The sequence below is a fragment of the Capra hircus genome, chromosome 20 (genome assembly GCF_001704415.2).
Source record: "Capra hircus breed San Clemente chromosome 20, ASM170441v1, whole genome shotgun sequence".
Lineage (NCBI taxonomy): Eukaryota > Metazoa > Chordata > Mammalia > Artiodactyla > Bovidae > Capra > Capra hircus.
In genome coordinates, this window is record NC_030827.1 from 2,072,913 (window position 1) to 2,093,090 (window position 20,178).

The following is a 20,178-nucleotide window of genomic DNA, read 5'->3' on the forward strand; positions in this document are numbered from 1 at the left end:
CTCCTCCTCCTGTACCTGCCCCCCCACCCCGCTCCTCCTCCTGTACCTTCCTCCCCCCCACCCCCTCCTCCTCCTGTAACTTCCTCCCCCCCACCCCCTCCTCCTCCTGTACCTGCCCCCCCACCCCCCTTCCTCCTGTACCTGCCTCCCCACCCCCACCCCCTCTTCCTCCTGTACCTGCCTCCCCCCACCCCTCTTCCTCCTGTACCTGCCTCCCCCCACCCCCTCCTCCTCCTGTACCTGCCTGCCCCCACCCCACTCCTCCTCCTGTACCTTCCTCCCCCCCACCCCATCCTCCTCCTGTATCTGCCTGCACCTCTCTGCAGGTCTTCCTGCTCAGCCACTCAGAGCACACCTCAGCTACTGCACTGACAAGATCCTGTGATGGCACTCCCTGGGAGGATGTGCTAAGGGCTCCTGGGCCTCATCTCTTGGCTACTCTGCAATGTTGCTGCAAACACCCCCATTTAATAAAGGGCAGTCATGCCTCAGAGAGGTTGAGTGATTTGCCCAAAGTCATTCAGCTCAAAAGTGGCAGAGACTAGAATCCAGGTCCATATTTTTAACCAGTTTTATCTTCCCATCACCAGTCTTATGGCTCACTGGCGATGGCACCCCACTCCAGCACTCTCGCCTGGAAAATCCCATGGGTGGAGGAGCCTGGTGGGCTGCAGTCCATGGGGTCGCTAAGAGTCGGACACGACCGAGCGACTTCACTTTCACTTGTCACTTTCATGCATTGGAGAAGGAAATGGCAACCCACTCCAGTGTTCTTGCCTGGAGAATCCCAGGGGTGGGGGAGCGTGGTGGGCTGTCGTCTCTGGGGTCGCACAGAGTCGGACACGACTGAAGCGACTTAGCAGCAGCAGCAGCAGCAGCCTTCCATTTTATTTTACACTGTATTTTGAGTGTTTGCAAATTAAGCAGCTCCCTAGACTCTGCCAGGTGAGCTGATCTCCCCCTTGGCCCTGTAATGACAGGTCAGGCAGCCTGGGTCCCTGCAGGACAGTTCCACTAAAGTTCTAACTGCAGCCTCTACTGCTGCCCCTCTTGCCACTCAGCTTCGACCTGGAAATAGCACCTCCCAAGACTCCAAAAGTGGAGCAGGAGGAACCCATCTCCCCAGGGAGCACTCTGCCTGAGGTCAAGCTGCGGAGGTCCAAGAAGAGAGCCAAGAGGAGCAGTGTGGTGTTCGCAGACGAGAAGCCACCAGCAGAGTCGGACCTGAAGCGGGTGAGTGGCCAGGGCAGGATCCTCTCTGTTGCCACAGGCAGATCTCCACTGCATATCTGGCACAGTGCTGGGGGCTCTGAGACGTGGCTTGTGCAAGCCTCATGGTTCGGTGGGGTTACAGAGGAGGCACCTGAGGGGCAGGGAGGTGACGTGCTGGTTGGCGCCCCGGCAGCCTGGGTGTGACAGAGTGGAATTTGACCCGGGCTGTCACTGTGTCCTTTCCACCGTCACACAGGACTCTGCAAGGCTGGGGAGTAGCCTCCTGGCCCACCACTGTGTGGGAGAGTCACCCTCCCAGCCTGGCCCAGGCGTTTCTATCTCTCAGCCCTCTGCACCCAACCACAGGGCCAGTCTAACCAGTGATGTCTGTCTTAAGCTCCTCCCGTGGACCCAGAGCCCAGCTGAGCATGCAGAGCTGAAATTCTCACTGCCCTGACTTGGAGATTTTTTGTCTTATAAACTAGTAACTATTTAATGTGAGACTCAGGGCCAGACAGCCCTGGGTTCAACCCCAACTTTCCCCCAAAGAGAGGTTTGTTGAAAGCATTCTGGGAGCCTGGAATAGGAAGACGGATTTAGCATCCTGGTAAGGGAGGGCTGCCAGATGAAAGGGCAAGGGACCAGCTGAGATCCCTTCCAGTGACGAAAGAATCCTCCCCAAACTTCCCAATAGGCCTCAGAGACTATTCTTGCCAGATGGAGAAGGCTGGAAGTAAGACAGCGTTTCACGATTCCAGGGGGTGTCATTCACACAAGAGTCTAGGTGAATGCCACCGCCACAGCTGCATAGTATGTGCAGTACGTAACTGTGTCCACCGCCACAGCTGCATAGTATGCAACGTACGGCATAGATTGACATAGCGTGATGCAAAGTGGAACAGAGGGATTTCGGGCTGAGTCTGTAGAAGCCATGCCATTCCCTGAACACTGATTTTTCAGACCCCGGAGCTGCCTCACGCTTAACCTCTGTGGGGTGTGTGTGTGTGTGTGTGTGATGTATTCATCCAGCTCTCCAGAAAGCACGAGTTCATGAGTGACACCAACCTTTCGGAGCATGTGGCCGTTGCCCCCAGGGCGTCCATCCTCTCTCAGATGAGCTTTGCCAGTCAGTCCATGCCTACCATCCCAGGTATGTGCCTCCACCGCCAGCACGGGGGTATAGAGGTGCCAGGGGTGAGGATGGGTGGGAGCCGCAACTACAGCGCAAAGAGAGCTAAGCACTCCGGAGGAAGCGGCCCTGCTCATGGTACGCCGGTGGGTGAAGCCATCCCAACAGGCTCTGCCCAGGGCTGGGGGCAGCGGGGAGAGGCCTGCCATCACTCTGGACCTCAGGATTCGGTGAGACTCCAGGTGTCACACCAGGTGGGCCTGGGTTCTCAGATAGCCAGCCCCTTCCAGGGACCGGAAGTCTGCCCCTGGTTAGTCTCTCAGTTGGGGCCTCGAAGGCTATTTCCAGAACTTAGAAAAGTTGCCGTCACGTGTTACAGCTGCAGAGTGTCCAGTGCACCGATGCTTGTTCCCCATCACTCATTCGCTGTCTGGTGAGGACGTGAGCAGCATATAGAAGGCCTTTGCTGACTCACAGATGGGGACCCGGGGCCCTACCTGGGATGCGGCCGAGAGCACTCTGTCTGGCACCTGGCGAGTCTCAAGTGTCAGCCGCTCTGTGCCAGGCTCCGTGCCGAATGCTCCTCCTTTGTTGTTTCATTTCAGCTAAGGGTCCCCAAGCTCCAAGCAGTCTGCAGCCTGTTGCAAACAGGCTGCAAGCGGGAGGTTAGCGGCAGGCAAGCGACCACAGCTCATCTGCCACCTCTCACCGCTCGTGTTACTACCTGAACAATTCCCCCCGAACACTCAGTGCAAAAAGTGTCTCCCATGAAACTGGTGTCTGGTGCCAAAAAGGTTGGGGAGCGCTGCTTTAAGCCTCCTCTCAAACCTGTGACAGAGACCGTGTGATAGCCCCACCGTATGGATGAAGACACTGAGGCTTGGAGAATGCCAGCTCCTGCGTAGTGGCGGCCCAGGAACGGTGCCCCCACCGCTGCCCAGCACCTGGGCAGCATGCCCCCCGCAGTCGTTTCACTCTCGCCCCCTCAGCAGGCCTACAACTCCCTTGAGCTCTGTGCTCTTACCCCCACGTTCCCAAGGCCAAAGCCCAGGATCAGAACAGCCTTTGTGACTCCAAGCTGAGGAGCCTTAACCACCAGATGACACCTTGATCGGAGAGGCCCTCCCCTCAGGGAACTCTGCGATCTCGGTGTCGGAAGACAGGCGTGCGCCCATACTGTCTCCCTGACGTGGGCAAAAGGCCCTGCTCATGAAGAAGTGAGGGCCCCGGTGGCCACCCTCTCCTCCCAGCCCTGGGCCCCTGTTTCCAGCCCAGAAGCCCTTGGATGAGGCCTTGATGGAACCAGGATGCAGGCCCTTGTCTGCGGGGTCAGGCAGGGCTCACGCAGCGGAGGAACGACCTCCGCGGCTTCCGCCTGCCCCGCGGCCCCCGCCTGCCCCGCGGCCCCGCCTGCCCCGAGGCCGGCTCCCCTGGGACCCTGTCTCTGCCCCCCTTGGCTGCCATCCGCCCGGTCGCGCTCCCTGCGCCCACCCCTCACGGCGGCTCTCGGCTCCCCTGCAGCCCTCACACTGTCGGTGGTCGGAGTGCCTGGGACGGACGAGGCCAGTGCATCCCCCCGCCTCAGCCAGACCTTCCTCCCGCTGTCGGACGGCGACAAGAAGACGCTCAAGAGGAAGAAAGTGAACCAGTTCTTCAAGACAATGGTGAGCCCCGGACTGTGAGAGGAAGGCGGGGTGCGGGAGGAGGAAGGCAAGAGGGCTACGCGGACAGAGGAGAAGACGGGCCCTGCGTGGGGCGCCTGTGCGTGTGCTCAACCCGGGGGCCCCTCCAGGGAGGGGCAGGGACCCCACGGTGGGGACAGAGAGACCAGAAAGGCCCAGAGTGCAGGTCTCCTTGTGGGCTCCAGGGGGCGCCCCTGTGCGGGGTAGGCCCCGCGGGGTCGCAGGAGTTCAGAGGCGGTGCTGGGCTCCCGGGAACTCAGGACGGCAGCCATCTTCCTGGGCAGCTAAGAGTGCCTTTTCATTCTTTTGGAAGAACTTTCCTATTCAACTTACATTGCAGAAGCCTACTATTTAAAAGTTAGTTTCCAAACCCTGGTTTTTCAAGTCCCGTCTCCCACTGTGCGTGTCAGTCTGCTCCAGATGCAGGAAGGCACCCCGGCAGCTTGATCCTCAGGATCCATTAAAGCCAGACTCCGTGGCTGTAGTAATTGCATGTCGCCTGTGAGTGTGCGCTGAGCCGGCCCCAGGCTAGGCCCTTTCCAAACACGATCCACTTGGCCTTCCTCTGTCCCTTTGAGGGCCTCATCAGGCTCAAGAAGTTGGGGAAGCAACCCGCCCAAGTTCACGTGGTCCCAGAACCAGCAAAGCCTGTGCTCTGACCACTGCAGGGCCCAGCCTTTCTGCACGTCAGCCACGGTCACAGCCGCTCAGGCCCAGTGGGCTCTGGCAGGGGTCCTTCTGAGGGAGACGGGGAGCCCTGCTTTGGGGCTCATGGGAACCCTGTCTTGGGCTGAGTCTGTTTACCCTCTTCTCCCATGCAGCTGGCTGGCAAACCTACAGAAGAAGGCAAGCCGACCTCCGACCCCATGTCCACCGACCTGTGAGATGCTGCTGACCACGGCTGTGCCTGGGGAGACAGGGATGGGGGTCTCTAGAATCGGAGACCGGCGGTGGGACATTGATACCTCAAAGAGTGGGGAGCCCGTCCATCAGTGGCCTGCACTCAGAGAGTGGGCTGCTGCAGGCCCCACTGTCAGTGGTGACAGACGCGGCATCACCAGGGCCATGCGCCCAGGTGCTGGGTGACGACACCCCGTTCGGATTCTTAGCCACACAAGGAAGCACCAAGGATGCCTCCTCCCAGAATGTCTCCCCATCATCCTGGGCACGCGTTTTTACAGCCCAGTTTATTAGATATAAGGAGCTATATTTGTGTGCGTGTGTTTCATTTTCTAAGTCCTAGCACTTAACAGAACAGCTCTTAAATATTCTTTTATTTTTGGTTAAGTTTTGTACTTTACATGTTTAATACAACCAGTTTCTTCTCTAGCTGACCATCTCCAAAGTGTTTCTGTTTCTTACTGACAATAAAAATGATTCGGTGACTCGAGCAAGCCTCAGTACATAGATCCATCAACTGAACGCCTCAGGCCCAGGACTGGACTGGGAGCACCTGGGGATGCTTAGGAGACAGGCAGGCCCAGGGCCTCCAGTAATGTTATGAAACCTGGCTCTCGTCCATACCAGTGAAAATCTGCCTACCTCGCTCATACCACCCCCAGGAATCTTCTCCAAGAATTCAGTTCATTTAAATATTATTTTATTTTTGGTCAACGGTTTCATACTTTACGTTATTACCTAGACGGAGAAACCAAGGCACAGAGACATGATGTTAGCTAAGACCACACACTTGGTACATGGAACAGCAGGGATCAAACCGGTATCTGGGGACTTCCTGGTGGTCCAGTGGTTGAGAATCCACCTTCCAATGCAGGGGACGCAGGTTCAATCCCTGGTCGGGGAACTAAGATCCCACGTGCCATTGGGCAGCTAAGCCCACATGATGCAATTACTCAGCCTGGGCGCCTCAGCTAGAGAGAAGGTCGTGCACCACAACAGAAGATCCTGCATGCTGCAACTAGGCCCCAACACTGCCAAAGATGCACGGATGAGTGAATGAGCAGACACACCAGCAGCTGGGCCGGGAGCTAGCTTTACCCTGGTGCTGCATCTTGGACGCCTGCACGCCTAGGCCAGCTGTCGCTGGTATCCACCCCAGTGCTTTCCGGCAGCTACCACCTCCCCTCTCCAAGCCCCGCCCTGTTGCCTGGTCCAGCTTCTACTCTCTGCTCAACAAGGCCTCCAGCGAGTTCTGTCCTCGTGGTAATGAGCGGTCAGGCTGCACCGTGAGTGCCCTGAGGTGAGGAGACAGTGCCCAGAGGTTTGCAAGCGGGCTGGATTCACTTGGAGAGGGGCAGGGGAGTGCACGTGAGCAGAGGAGGGGCCCTGAGGAGCTGAGGAGCTGGGCCAGCCTGAGCATCTCCATGGCTTCACGGCCTACAAGCAGCAGGTGGAGAAACTTAGACACTGCGTAGAGGAAGCCCCTTGGAGCGCTGAGACCCAGAAAGAGAGACATTTCAAGGTGTGATAACTAGGGTTTCCAGGGAGGCAAGGACCAGCCCCAAAGCCAGTTTTTCATAGGATTTTGCCAGAGGTGGACTCAGGAAAGAAGAGGAGGTCAGGTGAGGGACAGAGGCATTGGTGGTAAAGTATTCGTCCCCTGTGACAGGCGGGGCAGGGAGGTCAGGACACAGTGCAGGAGCGGCAAGAGCTGGTACCGCACCAAACCCACGAGCAGAGACCATGAAGACGACTTCCGTGAAATGTTAGTCTGCTCGTCACTGAGCAGTTCGTAAGAAATAACCCTTATAATAGTCAGCTGGTAACCCAAACTCTTATATGCACAATTAACCATACTGTTTTTCTTAGACTTAACTTTTAATGACTTTAATGGGAAAATTCTTAAGATAGCTGGATTTGGTTATTTTTTACTATTTATAAAGTTGGGGGGGAAAGGAAGTAGTTTTCTCTAGTTGTGACAGGAAGGAGCTACCCTGTACGTGGTGGCGTCTCTTGTTTTGGATGGACGCTCGGGCATGCTAGGAAATGGACTAGGAAATGCATGCCAGGGCGTGCAGGCTCAGCAGGCTTAGCTGCCTCACAGCATGTGCGATCTTCCTGGACCAGCGATCAAACCCGCGCCCCCTGCACTGGCAGACTGATTCTTGATCTCTAAAATAAATTCATTAAGTTGAAAAAAAGAAATGTGAGAGCTGATTTCTGATTTACAGGGACACATGGGAGAGTCGCTGCTGTGGCAGTGACCCCAGTGAAGATGAGCACTCGCAGCCTGTTCTCCCCGGCAAGAGTATGACGTGCCTGGCCCAAAGCTCTGGAGAAAGCTCCACTCCCTCCCTCTAGAGGCTGTGGGCCCCGCAGGGAAGGCAGGCGGCACACTGGGCACCACAGCAAAGCGTGCCAGGTGCGGGGGCCCAGCAGTGGAGGCCGTCCTCCAGGCGGGGTGAGAGTGAGGCAGAGCGGTCCACATGGAGAGCAGGAAAGGCGGGCACCTGCCGGCAGTCACGTGACGGGCACGTGGCCGCAACCCGCGGCGGGAGCGCGGAGAGGAGGTGGGGTCGCGGGGCCGTGGGACAGGAGAGCTCAGCCCGGTGCGGGCTGGGTCTGGAATGCCAGGCTGGGCAGCTGATATTTTGAGAGGTAACACGCTTGAGTGCCTACTATGTGCCAGGCACTGCTCTTGGCGATTTGCACTTAGTAACTGTTGGCCTCCCACAACCCCCCTCTGATGTATAGGCTATTATCGGTCTCCATTTAAGCCAAGGAAACAGGCCCAGAGAGGCACAAGGACTTGCCCTGGGTCACCCAGCTTGGAAATGGCAGAGCGGAGACCTTGTTTTGGGCTCCGAGGAGCAGGCTGTCGACTGGCATGATTCCAAAGGATGGTATGCAGGCCATGACCTGATCCCCAGCCCACTGGCTCCCTAACCTGGGTGTGCACTGGGGCTCCCTAAGAGGGCTATGCCCAGCGCCACTTGGGCCTCCCAAGTCAGAGTCTCTGGGGCACAGGCCTGGAAGACTGCATTTTAATAAGCTCCATAGGTGGGACCCATACGTGAGACCTGCTGAGCAGGACCTTGAAAACTACACAGCTTTGCCCCCCATCTGCTAGATGGAGAAACAGGCCTAGAGCGGCCAGCAGAGCCCACAGAGTCCTGAGTGAAAAGGGAATGAGTGAGCCAGCCCGGCCAGAGCCGCCGCCAACTGGTGTCCTTCCCCCAGACACGGGGGAGGGGACTCCTTGTTGAGAAGCCGGTCTCCAGGTGGAGCGCAAAGGCCACTGGTGATACAAGCGGGCATGTTCGTGGATGCGGCCACAGCTTCCCGCACCTTTATGCTAGCTTCCTGCTGCTGGTGTGACAAACGGCCACAAGCTTAGTGGCTTAAAACAACACAGACTTGTCTACTACTGTTCTTGAGGTCAGAAATCCTAAAGCAGTGTTAGGGTCAAAATCAAAATGAGTTAGGCTTCCCTGGTGACTCAGATGGCAAGGAATCTGCCTGCAAGCCAGGAGACCCAGGTTCCATCCCTGGGTCAGGAAGATCCCCTGGAGAAGGGCTACCCACCCCAGGATTCTTGGCTGGAGAATCCCATGCACAGAGGAGCCTGGGGGGCTACGGTCCATGCGGTCGGTACAACTAAGCGACCAACACACACACAAGACGCCAGTTCCAGTGGAGGCTCCCCTGGCTGTTCCTTTGCCCCTCCAGCTTCTAAAGGCGGCAAGCATTCTTTCTGCATTCCCCGGCTTGTGGCCAGATGGTTCCAACCTCTGACTCCACTGGTACGTCTCCTCCTCTGTGATTAAATCTCCCCCTGTCTCCCTCTTAGAAGAACACTTCTGATTACACTGGGCCCACCTGGATCATGCAGGACAATCAGTCTCTCTGGTCCTCACTTAATCCCTTCTGTAAAGTTCCTTTTATCTTGGAAGAATTCACAGATTCTGGGGATTTGGAAATCATTTGGGGGGAAGGGTCATTATTCTGCCTGTAACACACATGATGAGAAAAATCACTCCCTTTTCAGTTCTCGTCAACGCTTTTGCCTTCTCCAAGGAGAAAGTCCTTGGCTGGTGTGTTTCATCACCTCTCCAAGACCTGCTGATCTCACATCCTAGCAAAGAGTGAGCAAGCTCAGGCTGGTACTGCCTCAGTTTCCTCATCTATAAAATGGGGATAATTATAGCACACCCCCCAAAAAAACAAAATTGTGGTGAGGACTGGATGAGACAACAAGGTAAGGATTCGGGCTGTGCCTAGCATGATGTGAGCTGTAAAAATCCCAATTCTCCCTATTTTATTTATGGCATGTGATACTGATTTCTGATGAACCATTCCCATAAATCATATGGAACTTCTCTTTAAATTTATTTAGCTTAAAAAAAAGAAATGTGAGCACTGATTTAAAAATTATAAGTAACTGAAACTGCAGACACTGCATAGAGAAGGGAAAATCAGGAGGTTGTAAGCCTCCACACTGTGTGACTCTGACAATGTCCTGCACACACTGTCCCAGAACTACTGCTGTGGAGACAGTTGGTTAGTGTCTTCTAATAAGTGAAAGAATTAACTAGTATTTCCAAGCACCCCTTGAGAGGCATTTCCTATATTATCTCATTCAGTTCTTGCAACAGCCCTTTGAGGGAGGTAACCCTGGTTATGCTCATTTTTCGTACAAACAGAGACTCAAAAATTAAACCACAACAAGGCACTCAGAAAATATAACTGGAGGAGTCAAATCTGAATCCAGATCAGTCCAACTGCCCCCTCACCCCTTCCCTGGGCTGCCTTCTAAGGCATATTGCCCCATTGCCTCCCCAGTTCTCACTAGTCCTTTCACAGTAGATTTAAAGTGTTTTTTCCAGAGTCGGGGGCATGTTTCCTCCCTGAAGCTGTTGCTGGTCCTGTGAACCCTTTCTTTATTTAAAGGGCTCAGAAAATCCTGGGCCATTGACCCGACAGGTCACCCAGTCTCTGCACTTGGCTCGCTGCTTTTAAATAGATGGCCACCAGAGGACGGTGTTGGCCCATGTTTCCTCCAGCCTCACGCTCACCAGAACCAGAGCTGCAGAAAGGGGACCAGCATGGGGCCAGACTCCCACTTGGAGTCAGAAGCTCCTACTCGGGGGGCAGAGAAGCCAGCAGTGGGAAACCCCAAGTGCACTGAGACACAGCGCTGGTGAACTGCTGCGGGACGGGACAGGAGGCCCAGAGAGAGCAGCTCATTGCCCTGGCGGAAAACTGATCTCCTGTCCCCGTTTACAGATGAGGGAACCGTGGCACGGAGTTTAGGTTGGAAGCCCATCCCCATCCTGACCAGTCCTCACCTGTCGGGCTCCCAGAAACTCTGGAACTCGGGAACTGTTGTGTTTTATGTGCAGAAAGGAGCACAGCCCTAGCTGCCAAGCCCGTGAAAGAAGAATCCAGAGGAGACAGGGGAGTCCCCGGGTTGAGGGCCCTGTAGTCCCAGCTGCTGGACCACGGGCCTCTCCCCTCACCCTCAGGCCCCCGAGCACCTGCCAAGCGCTCGCATTCAAAGAGCACGTGCTACGTGCCAGGCACGCAGTCCTCGGAACAACGCTGGGGGGGGGGGGGGGGGTTGCCTGTCCCCGCTTTACAGACGAGGACACGGAGGCCCAGAACAATCGGGCTGCTCTCTGAGATATTACCGTGCCTAAGGAGTGGCGCCAGGATTGAGACCCAGAAGTCTGGCTCCGGAGCCTGAGCTTCCTGCTCCCTGCCCGGCCCTGTGCTGCAGGTTCAGAGCCCCCTGCCTCCTGGGCCTCGGGTTATTCACCCTCCTTGGTGTGTTTCCTCACGTTCCTCCGCCCCGTGAAGGTCAAGGCCAGAGGTGGTGTTCCGGTGGGTGGGGCCTGGGTGGGGCCTGTCCACGTGCGCACTTTCTGCCGGCTCTGGACCCGAGTGGGCTCCCGGCCTCCAGAGCATGTGGCTGACGGCTGGGTGCGTGCTCCAGAAGGGACGAGGCCTTCCCCCTCCCACGGCCCTGCCCTCATTGTCGAGGTCTGCCCAAGGGGAGAGCCGGTGGGAAGACCCTGACTGGAGAGGGCAGACCCTGCTCAGCCTCGCTGTCAGAGCTGTCTTCTGCTACCAGGGGCGCGCATCACCGTCCCCCTCAGCGCAGTGCCTCCGCATCCTGGATAAATGCGCGCACGCGCGCACACACACACATATCACATCGTTTTTCATGCAAAATCCACATGAGGCAGGTTCTATGTGCAGCTCCATGTAATTGATAAGCAAACTGAGGCCTTGGGAGATCAAGAAACGTAATCAAGATCACCCAGTTAACTAACAGCAAGTCAGGGATTTGAAACCAGCTCCACCCAACTCCGGAGTCCATGTTTTTCATGTCCTATTGCCTTGTCCCAAATACCTCAACTGGGGTTCAGAATGCACGGCCTCCCTCTGGACATAGAATATGCAAATATGTCACAACATGCAAATATGTCACAGTATGCAGACTGCAGCTCCGCATCCCTGGGTGGTTCAGGCCCTGCCTGTCCAACCTTTTACTATTTTCCCTGAAGCAGGCTGCCATATATTCTCAGGCTTGGATTTCCGCCTCTGGGAAAACTCAAAAAGCCTCAAATAATTTCATCTTCAAAAGGACCATTGTTTACAGAGACGCTTGACTCTTTCCCCAGAAGCCCTGGGATGGGTTGATGGGGGCTTCCCAGATGTAGCCCCCAGAGCCCCCAGGGTCCTACAGGCAGCTCCTGTTTCCCATCAAGGGCTGAGGCAGTGCTTGTGCAGTCAGGCGTGAGGACTCTGGGGCTGGGCTCAGTGCCCCGGGTGCCCCATGGGGAGGTACGGGAGGGCGGAGAGGCTGAGCTCCTCGGCCACTGGACGCCTGGGCCAGCGCCTCTGTGTGGGGAGGCCTTGTGACCTGCCCATCTTTCTCTGATTTCCTGGGAAAGGAACTGGGGCGCAGGTGCAAGGGGAGGCTCAAGTGAGTATCCCTCAAAAACACTTCTAAGGAAGGAGACCCAGCAAAGGATGGACTCAGGTGTTGGGAGACAGGGTCCAAACCCAGCTCAGCCGTGAGCTTGTCACGTGCCTCGGGGTCCCTCTGACCATCAGCTGCCGGCAGCAGGATCTGGCTATAGAGTTGGTATCTCCACCAAGTATCCCACCCTTCATTGCTTCACCCTAAATCCCCACCGGCCATACCATCTCCCAGCCCACTCACTGCTGAGAAAACAACTTGAAAGTTACCAAACTCGGTGATGAACTGTACGTATCGAGTGTATATTGACTTTTTATATAATAAGTAAAATTTGAGGGCATCTCTTTCAACCATGTGAAATGACTTACATTGATCACATCATAGAATGCTCACAGCAGCCACATAAACTCATGGCATTACTCCCATTTTTACCTGAAAAAAACAGGCCGAGGAAAGTTAAATCATGTGTCGAGGCTGCACAGCTATTCAGTGGCGAGGCTGGATTTGAACCCAGATCCTTCTGGGCTCAGCACCGGTGCCTGCAGCATCTCTTCTCTAGCGCCTAAGCTGGCCTTTTATATTTAACCTCCAAAGCAAATCACCTGTGTGCTTGCCTTTCTCTAATCATATAAGTTAGAAACTATGGAAAGCAACAACAAAGCAGCCTCTAATTCCCTATCTTGAAATAATAGTCAACAGATTGATGTTTATCTTTACACAGTTCGTGTACGTGTATAATATGTATTTTTGCCAAAAAATCATGCTATTTTGCAGCCTGTTTTCCCCATTATTAGAATGTAATATTTTTCCATATCATTAAATAAAACCTATTTTTCATAGCTGCATATTATTTCATCATTCAGAAAATACTGTTTTTTAAAAACACCAATCCCCTATGGTTGGACATTCAGGTTAGTTACAGTTTGTTATAACTATAAATAATGCTGTGGTGGTAATTCTTGCTCTGCTTGATTCTGTAGGATGAATGATCAGAAGTGACATCGCCAGGCTCATTGTCGGGCTTTGGGTCTGTGTTAGCGGGCTCCAATGTGACTGTCCTTTAAAAACTCAGGGCCCTGCCCTCAGCAAGCCTGGTAGAGAAACTCTAAACAAAATTGCGGCCTCCTTGTCTTTGCTCTTCAGAAAGAAAGGACAAAGGCGCTGCTCCCAAGCCTCACCTGGGCAATCAGGCCCTTTCTGACCCACACCTCACTCACTGTCCAAGGTGGGGGCAAGTGGTTCCTCTGGCCCTGAAGGAGCTCTCCCACTCAGGCACCCAAATCATCCTCTGGGCAGCAAGATGTCGATAATGAGATTCATTCGATGTCACTTAGGTCTTCCAAGTGAACCCAGTGTGGAGGAGAGCAGAGACACAGGTAGGGAGGATCCTCTGGCTGGGACAGAAAGCAGCCTTCTATGGACTTCCCTGGGGATCCAGGACTTAAGAAGCCACCGACTAAGGCGAGGGACTCGGGTTCGGTCCCTAGCCCAGAGAGATTCCACATGCTGCGGGCCCCTGAGCCACTGAGCTCCGCAACCAGAGCAGCCCTTCAACACAGCTGGAGAGAGCCCAGGGCAGCAGCGAAGACCCACACCACCAGAAAAGAAAGAAAGAAAGAAAGAAAGCAAAGCAGCTTTCTCTTTGGCCTTGGAGACATGTGGGGTCTGGAGGAAGAGACAGGAAGTTGAAAGAGTCTCGAGAAGGAAGTAGAGGCAGGAGGGCTGGAGGGAGGTGGTCACCAGAGAGACTGACATGAGCTTTTCTCCCATTTCTGACCCCAGAGAGAAGCCTCCAGGTGCTGCCAGAACCTGCTCAGGGGCAGCTCCTTGTGCTCTGAGAAGGGGGACCCACTCACTCCCCGAGCTGAGGGCCTGCCCCGGGATGAAGGGGCAGCTGAGACAAGTCGCCTTCAAGCACTGGATGGAGAATGAGGTGCAGGGAGGTGGACGGACTGACCACGAGGCACAGAGGAACCAGTGTGGACGGGGCCCCTGCTTCTGGAGCCTGAGGCAGAGCAGGCTGGGGAAGAACGGCCCAAAGAGGGCTCTCCTGGCCTCAGCCCCTGGGTCCTGGGGGACTCTGCAAGCCGAAACATGAAAGGACTTGGATCAGATAAGGAACCAGAGCCTGCCTTGTCCCTGCAGCCAGAAAGAAACCAGGAGAGAATACAAGTTCTCTCTCACTTTCTCCTGCAGTCCCATTCAAATCCTCTTCCTTTTGTTGTGATTTTTATGAGCCTTGCTGCTGCTCTGGGAGAATCCCCAGGGGTGTGTGTGTGTGTGTGTGTGTGTGTGTGTGTGTGTGCGCGCACAAGGAGGTCACCCATAATTGACTGCCCTTTTTGAACCTGGCCAGAAGCGTCTCCTCCAGTCTGGGTGAAGGGTCAAGATGTGAAGAAGAGGGAGACAGAGGGGAAGGGGAAGAGACAGAGACGATGTGAGACAGACAGACAGACACGGACAGCAAAAGGAACCGGGGGAGAAGCAGAGATGGTGAGGACTTGACCCGGAGGAGACGGAGGTAGAAAGACCTGGAAACAAGCTCAGAGAGACAGAGAGAGACTGCCAGGGAGGGAAACGCCGCCAGCTCCATGCCAGAGAGAAAGGAAGGAACAAGAGTGATTTGCGGAGAGGACTGCAGGAGAGCCCAGGAAAGCGGGAGGGCAGACAGTTCAGAAGGAGAGGAAGGGAAAGGGCAGCAGAGAGACAGACACGAGGAGGAACAGGGGCAGGGGATGAGGAGACAGAGGGGACGCCGCAGCAGAAGGAAGGAAAGAGGGAAGAAGGCAGAGGCGCGCCCGTGCCCTCGCTGCTAGCAGCCGGGAAGCCGGCCGAGCGTGGCCGTGGCCGCGGGAAGGGCCCTCGGGCGACCCGGGGGAGGAGGGAGGGGCGGGCCGGCGGCGACGCCCCGGGGTGGGGCCGGCCGGTATAAGCTCGGCCTGCCCGCACCTGGCAGGGCCAGCTCCTGGCAGGTGGCGGCGGCCAGCCCGGCCCAGCATGAGCTCCTTCGACCTCCCGGCGCCCTCCCCGCCCCGCTGCAGCCCCCAGTTCCCCAGCCTCGGCCAGGAGCCCCCCGAGATGAACCTTTACTACGAGAACTTCTTCCACCCCCAGGGCGCGCCCAGCCCGCAGCGGCCCCCCTCCTTCGAGGGTGGCGGGGAGTACGGGGCCGCCCCCAACCCCTACCTCTGGCTCAACGGGCCGGCCGTGACCCCGCCACCCTACCTGCCAGGCGGCAGCCCCTTCCTGCCCCAGGCCTACGGCGGCGTGCAGAGGCAGCTGCTGCCCGCAGGCGTGCCCGCGCTGGGGGCCGGCGACCTGGGCTGGCTGCCGCTCCCCTCGCAGGAGGAGCTGATGAAGCTGGTGCGGCCGCCCTACTCCTACTCGGCGCTCATCGCCATGGCCATCCACGGGGCGCCCGACAAGCGCCTCACCCTCAGCCAGATCTACCAGTACGTGGCCGACAACTTCCCCTTCTACAACAAGAGCAAGGCCGGCTGGCAGAACTCCATCCGCCACAACCTGTCTCTCAACGACTGCTTCAAGAAGGTGCCCCGCGACGAGGACGACCCGGGTAAGGGGCCGTGGGCGCGGGGCCATCCCCGAGCAAGGCTCCGTCCTCCCGGCACCCGTTCTCGGAAGCCCCGAGGGGTCGGCCCCACCCCGAGGCCGGGGCGGAGGGGCGGTGGGCAGCAGGAGCCCGCTGTAGAGGGGGCCGCAGGCAGATGTGCTGCTGACCTCTGAGTGACCTCTGAGCCTCGGGTTTCCCGTCTGAAAGCCGGGACCAGGGTAGTAGTCGCTCTGCCGGGCTTGTGGGCAGTGGGCTCCTGAGATGATGCCCTCGAGGCGTTTGGTGCTGAGAGAAGCTGCGTGGACCGCAGTGACTGTGACCGTGGAGTCAGACCCCAGCATCAGCGCGGAGGCTCCTGCGGGCGCCGTGACTGCTACACGAAGCCACGTGCGCTCCAGGCCCGCGGGGAGGGACCAGACGGCCGTGGACAGCCGCTCGGGGCGCGCTGCGCCGCCGGCCTCCTTTACTCAAGCCCTGCAGGGTGCCTCTTACTACCCTCCTTTCATCAGCCGAGGAACATAACAGCCAGAGGCACCCTGCCTAGGGCGACACAGAAAGATGTGACCGTGAGGGAGCAAGCGTCTGAACGGAGGTCCCTCTCGCGCCAGGGTGTGAGCTGTTCCTTTATAACGAGCAGTTTCTAGAACGTAGAGGCGTGTGCGTGCTTAGTCACTCAGTGGTGCCAGACATTTTAGGACCCCGGGGACTGCAGCCCACCAGGCTCCCCTGTCCACGGCATTTTCCTGCCAAGCGTGCTGGAGTGGGTCGCCTTCTCCCGGTGATCTTCCTTCTCCAGGGCATCTTCCCAACCGAGGGAGCAAACGCAGGTCTCTGGCATCACAGAAGGATTCTTCACTGTCTGAGCCAGCAGGGAAGCCCATAGGGATGCACAGAGAGTAATATAGTGAATATCGTGTATCCACTTCCCAGAATTAAAGTGCACTCCTGTCACGCCGCAGGAAGCCAGCACACCTCTCAGAAGAATCCCACTCCCACCCACCCTGAGGGTCGTGAGAGCAGGACTGTTGGTGCTACAGAGGAACGCGAGCGTTCTCCCTTCTGCTGAGAGATGCGGCAGGCAGGGCTCAGATTGTCCCTCTCGGGCTCAAAGCCCCTTTCGCACGTCTAGCATTAGCCCTCTCTCACAGCCAGCCTGAGGAAGAAGGGGCAGGTCCAGGGGGCCCACTTCTCAGACTAGGAAACCCAGGCCCGCCCCAGGTCCCCAGTCTGAAGCTGGGACTCAAGTTCACCCTCAGAGTTCATGCTCAGGACCTTCAGAGAGCCCTCTGTTTCTCCCTGAGTTCTCTTTCCCATCAGCAATGGAAGAAGCCCCTCCCTTGCCTTGGCCCCAGTACTCGAACCTCTTGAAGAGGCCACACAGTAAACTCCTTCATAGCTCAGGCCTCACTCTGCACTCCAAGAGTGCCAAGGTGTGAGGTGGATGCTTGAGCAAAGATCCGTGTGGTGTGATGCGTAGTGAGTTTGTGGCATTTCTCTCTTCTTCTCTGCCTTTCTGCATCGGTTACCTTTGGTTTTAGCTTATGACAAACAAGGCAGAATAGAAGCTAAGTACTGGCTCTGTCTCTGCGCTTACCCTCTCCCACTCTTGTGCCAGGCAAAGGGAATTACTGGACCCTGGACCCCAACTGCGAGAAGATGTTCGACAATGGAAATTTCCGCAGGAAGAGGAAGAGAAAATCCGATGTCTCCTCCAGCACGGGCTCCATGGCCTCAGAGAAAACGGAGGCTGGTCTCCTGGGAGGCAGCCCCGAGACCGCCGAGGCCCAGGACATCTTGGACGGCGCTGCACCGGGCCCCACCGGCTCCCCAGAGAAGCGGTCAACGCCGCCCCCGCCAGGCACCCCATGCCTCAGCAGCTTCCTCTCGACCATGTCAGCCTATGTGAGCGGGCCGAGCCCCATGAGCCGCCCCGTGGCAACCACACCGGGACTTAGCCTGGAGCCCGCTGACAAGGCGGGACAGAACTCACTGAGTTTCAGCTCCTACACCCCCCTCACCAACATCAGCAGCCCTGCGGGTGGGGGCGAGTGGGCCAGCCCCATGCCCAGCAACGCTCTGGGCTATGGGGGCTCTGTCCTCAATCAGTTCAGCACCCCCTTCTATGGGAGCGTCAGCACGAACAGCGTCCTGTACCCCAGGGAGGGCACTGAGGTTTAGAAACGGAGCAGCTCCTGAGCCAGGCCCGACGGACGTGCCGGGGTCCTCCATGCCGCTGCTGCAGACCTCTGAATCGCCCAAGCGCACACAGGAGGCTCAGAGGAGCTCATCTTTTTTCTGGAACGTTGTATAAACCTTGTGTGTATCACATAGCCACCCACACAACCCAACAAACTTTGCAGTGGACACGTTGGTACCTGCGTGACAGTAACCACCCTGGCCATTTATTGAGCACTTCTGTGCTAGGTGCTGTATGAGGTTCTTTGAAGGTATGATTTCTCTTTCTATTTCCAGCCACCTTGTGAGAGTCATATGAATCTACCCATTTAACAGATGAGAAAACTGAGGCTCGAGGAAGTTAAGTCACTTTCCCAGAGTCATACAAGGAAGTGGTGGAGCAGGGAGTCAAGTGCAGGTTCTGGTGACTCCCCTCAAAGTTTGGACCAACAGAGGCAGGAATGGAGGGATTGGTTGAGCAGACAAGGAAAGTCAGTGTGACGAGTTGATGATGGCAAACACATCAAAATCTCTCCACTGCCTTCCAGCCAGCCATCACATTTAGTACCAGCCCTGGGTACATCTCGTCTTGGTCCAGGCCTTTACTCTGTGGCCCACAACTTACCTGCCAACACCCCTTGTGCTACTACTCAAGGGGGGAGCCCAGATCCCTGCCCCTGCTGGACAGCATGCCTAACCTCCCCCGACAGAGGGAGCTTGCCTCCCCAGCCCCATAGACCAGGAGCCGGGCAGGGAAGGGAGGAGTGTGCACCTCAAACTCCCACCCCCGCTCCACCCACTGGCAAAATCTTGTAAAGCCCAACTTTCTGTGTGCACGTCATGGACCAGTGAGCTGGAGGTGGCTGAGTCTTCCAAGAAAAACAAGGGAGAATCAGTGATTCCTTTTCCATAGCCCAGGAGGGGCTTCAGACCGCCACAGAGGGGTCCGCACGGGCAGCTCGTGGGATCTTTTTCCTGTTTTTGTACGTGCTTTATGTACAGCACATCCTGGAAAGTGATTTTGTTTTCTTATGTCCTTTTTAATTAAAAAAAAAAAAACTACATGTGTCCCTTCCTTGTGAGTTTTCCTGTCTATTGAGTTGACTCAATATGGAGCCAAGTGCAGCCTGGAGCTAAAGGCTTTGGGGATAGGAGGTGGAGACAGCACAGGTATCAGTCTCTTCCCCTCCTCCATGCTGACACAGGGACAAGACAAAGCTCCTCAGAAAAAGAGGGGAGCTTGTGGGACACAAAATCTGGCCTGGGATTGCCGTCCATGCAATCATCACCCCTGCATTGTGATCACATAACCCCACCCCCAACAGCACTGTGCAGGGAGTGGAGCTAACCCCATCACTACACAGACAAGAAAGTGGAGGGTCAGAGCGGTCGACCAAATTTCCTCAAGTCCTCAGCCAGTTCCTGCCCATGTCTGCTGACCCCGCACCTCATCACGCTGTAGCGCAGCCTCGGAGGTGGCTCCCTAGTGGCAGTGACAACAGTCCTGCTGGCTACAGTTCACCGAGGGCTGTAGGCAGGCACCGGGTCAAGTGCTATGCAGAGGGAGCTTTGGAACTCACAACAGTGCACATGTGCAGACCCTGGCGAGTCACTTGGGTGCCTGGCACAGTGACCGCTAGAGGACTTGCGCACAGAAGTTGGAGGTCTTCTAGTTGGAGAGACCTCCGCAGCCGTGCTTGCATCACGCCATGCCAAGCGGCTCTCTCAGGCTCTGGGAGGCTGTCTTTCCCTGGAGTAAGAGAACGTGTTTGTCATGTCCGACTCTTTGTGACCCCATGGACTGTAGCCGCCATGCTCCTCTGTCCACGAAATTTTCTAGGCAAGAATACTGGAGTGGGTTGCCATTCCCTTCTCCAGGGGATCTTCCCAATCCAGGTATCCAATCTGGGTCTCCTGTACTGCAGGCAGATTCTTTTACTGTCTGAGCCACCAGGGAGGCCTAGAGTTAGAGGAGATGGTAAATAATGCTGTTGGTGATAATAATAATAAAAGTATCCATTGTAGGTTTACTGTGTGACAGGCGCTGTGTTAGGACTTGAACTGCCTTATAGCATTTAATCCTCCAAATAGCCCACTACCATCAATACTATTATCTCCATTGTGTAGATGAGAAAACTGAGCCTTAGAGAGATTCTGTAATTGATCAAAGACCCGCAGTCAGGATTCAGTGCAGACCACCGATGCCGTGGCTGAAACTTCTCCATTGCACCTGGTGCTGGGGAGCCCTGCACTTACCATGAGTGAGCAAACCAAGAAAAATGAAGTAAGGGAAAGGCTGGCCTCCTTGAAAACCTCTCATGTTTTTTCTGGGGAATCCTTTCCCACAGAGAGCCAGAATTCTCCTGGCAGGAGAGGCAGAGGCAGTCCCGGCTGAGGAGGTAGAGGGAAGGGATACAGTTTCAGACCATAAAACGTAAACACTTGGAACAAGCTGACCCCTTGCTCAAGACAATGGACGCCAGAGACTGGGAGAGGCAGGGACTCCACGAATGTCTCCAGG

General features: G+C 56.2%; 2 protein-coding genes across 2 annotated transcripts in view; both read left to right on the top strand.

The window, feature by feature from the left end:
• DOCK2 (dedicator of cytokinesis 2) overlaps positions 1-5,413 on the top strand; it is a 462,975-nt gene extending 457,562 nt beyond the window's left edge. The window contains exons 49-52 of the mRNA XM_018065716.1: positions 1,062-1,233; positions 2,242-2,362; positions 3,863-4,005; positions 4,845-5,413. Coding sequence (XP_017921205.1) covers positions 1,062-1,233; positions 2,242-2,362; positions 3,863-4,005; positions 4,845-4,907 — 499 coding nt within the window. The 3' untranslated portion in view covers positions 4,908-5,413. The remainder of the gene's footprint in view (positions 1-1,061; positions 1,234-2,241; positions 2,363-3,862; positions 4,006-4,844) is intronic.
• Positions 14,779-18,716, top strand: FOXI1 (forkhead box I1). Its single transcript, XM_018065806.1, has 2 exons — positions 14,779-15,485; positions 17,098-18,716. The coding sequence occupies exons 1-2, from the start codon at positions 14,909-14,911 to the stop codon at positions 17,658-17,660; spliced, it is 1,140 nt and encodes a 379-aa protein (XP_017921295.1). The 5' UTR covers positions 14,779-14,908; the 3' UTR covers positions 17,661-18,716.

Coding starts and splice junctions, on each gene's coding strand:
- FOXI1 (XM_018065806.1), top strand. CDS start 14,909: ATGAGCTCCTTCGACCTCCCGGCGCCCTCCCCGCCCCGCTGCAGCCCC. Junction 15,486..17,097: donor CCGCGACGAGGACGACCCGG/GTAAGGGGCCGT, acceptor CTCTTGTGCCAG/GCAAAGGGAATTACTGGACC.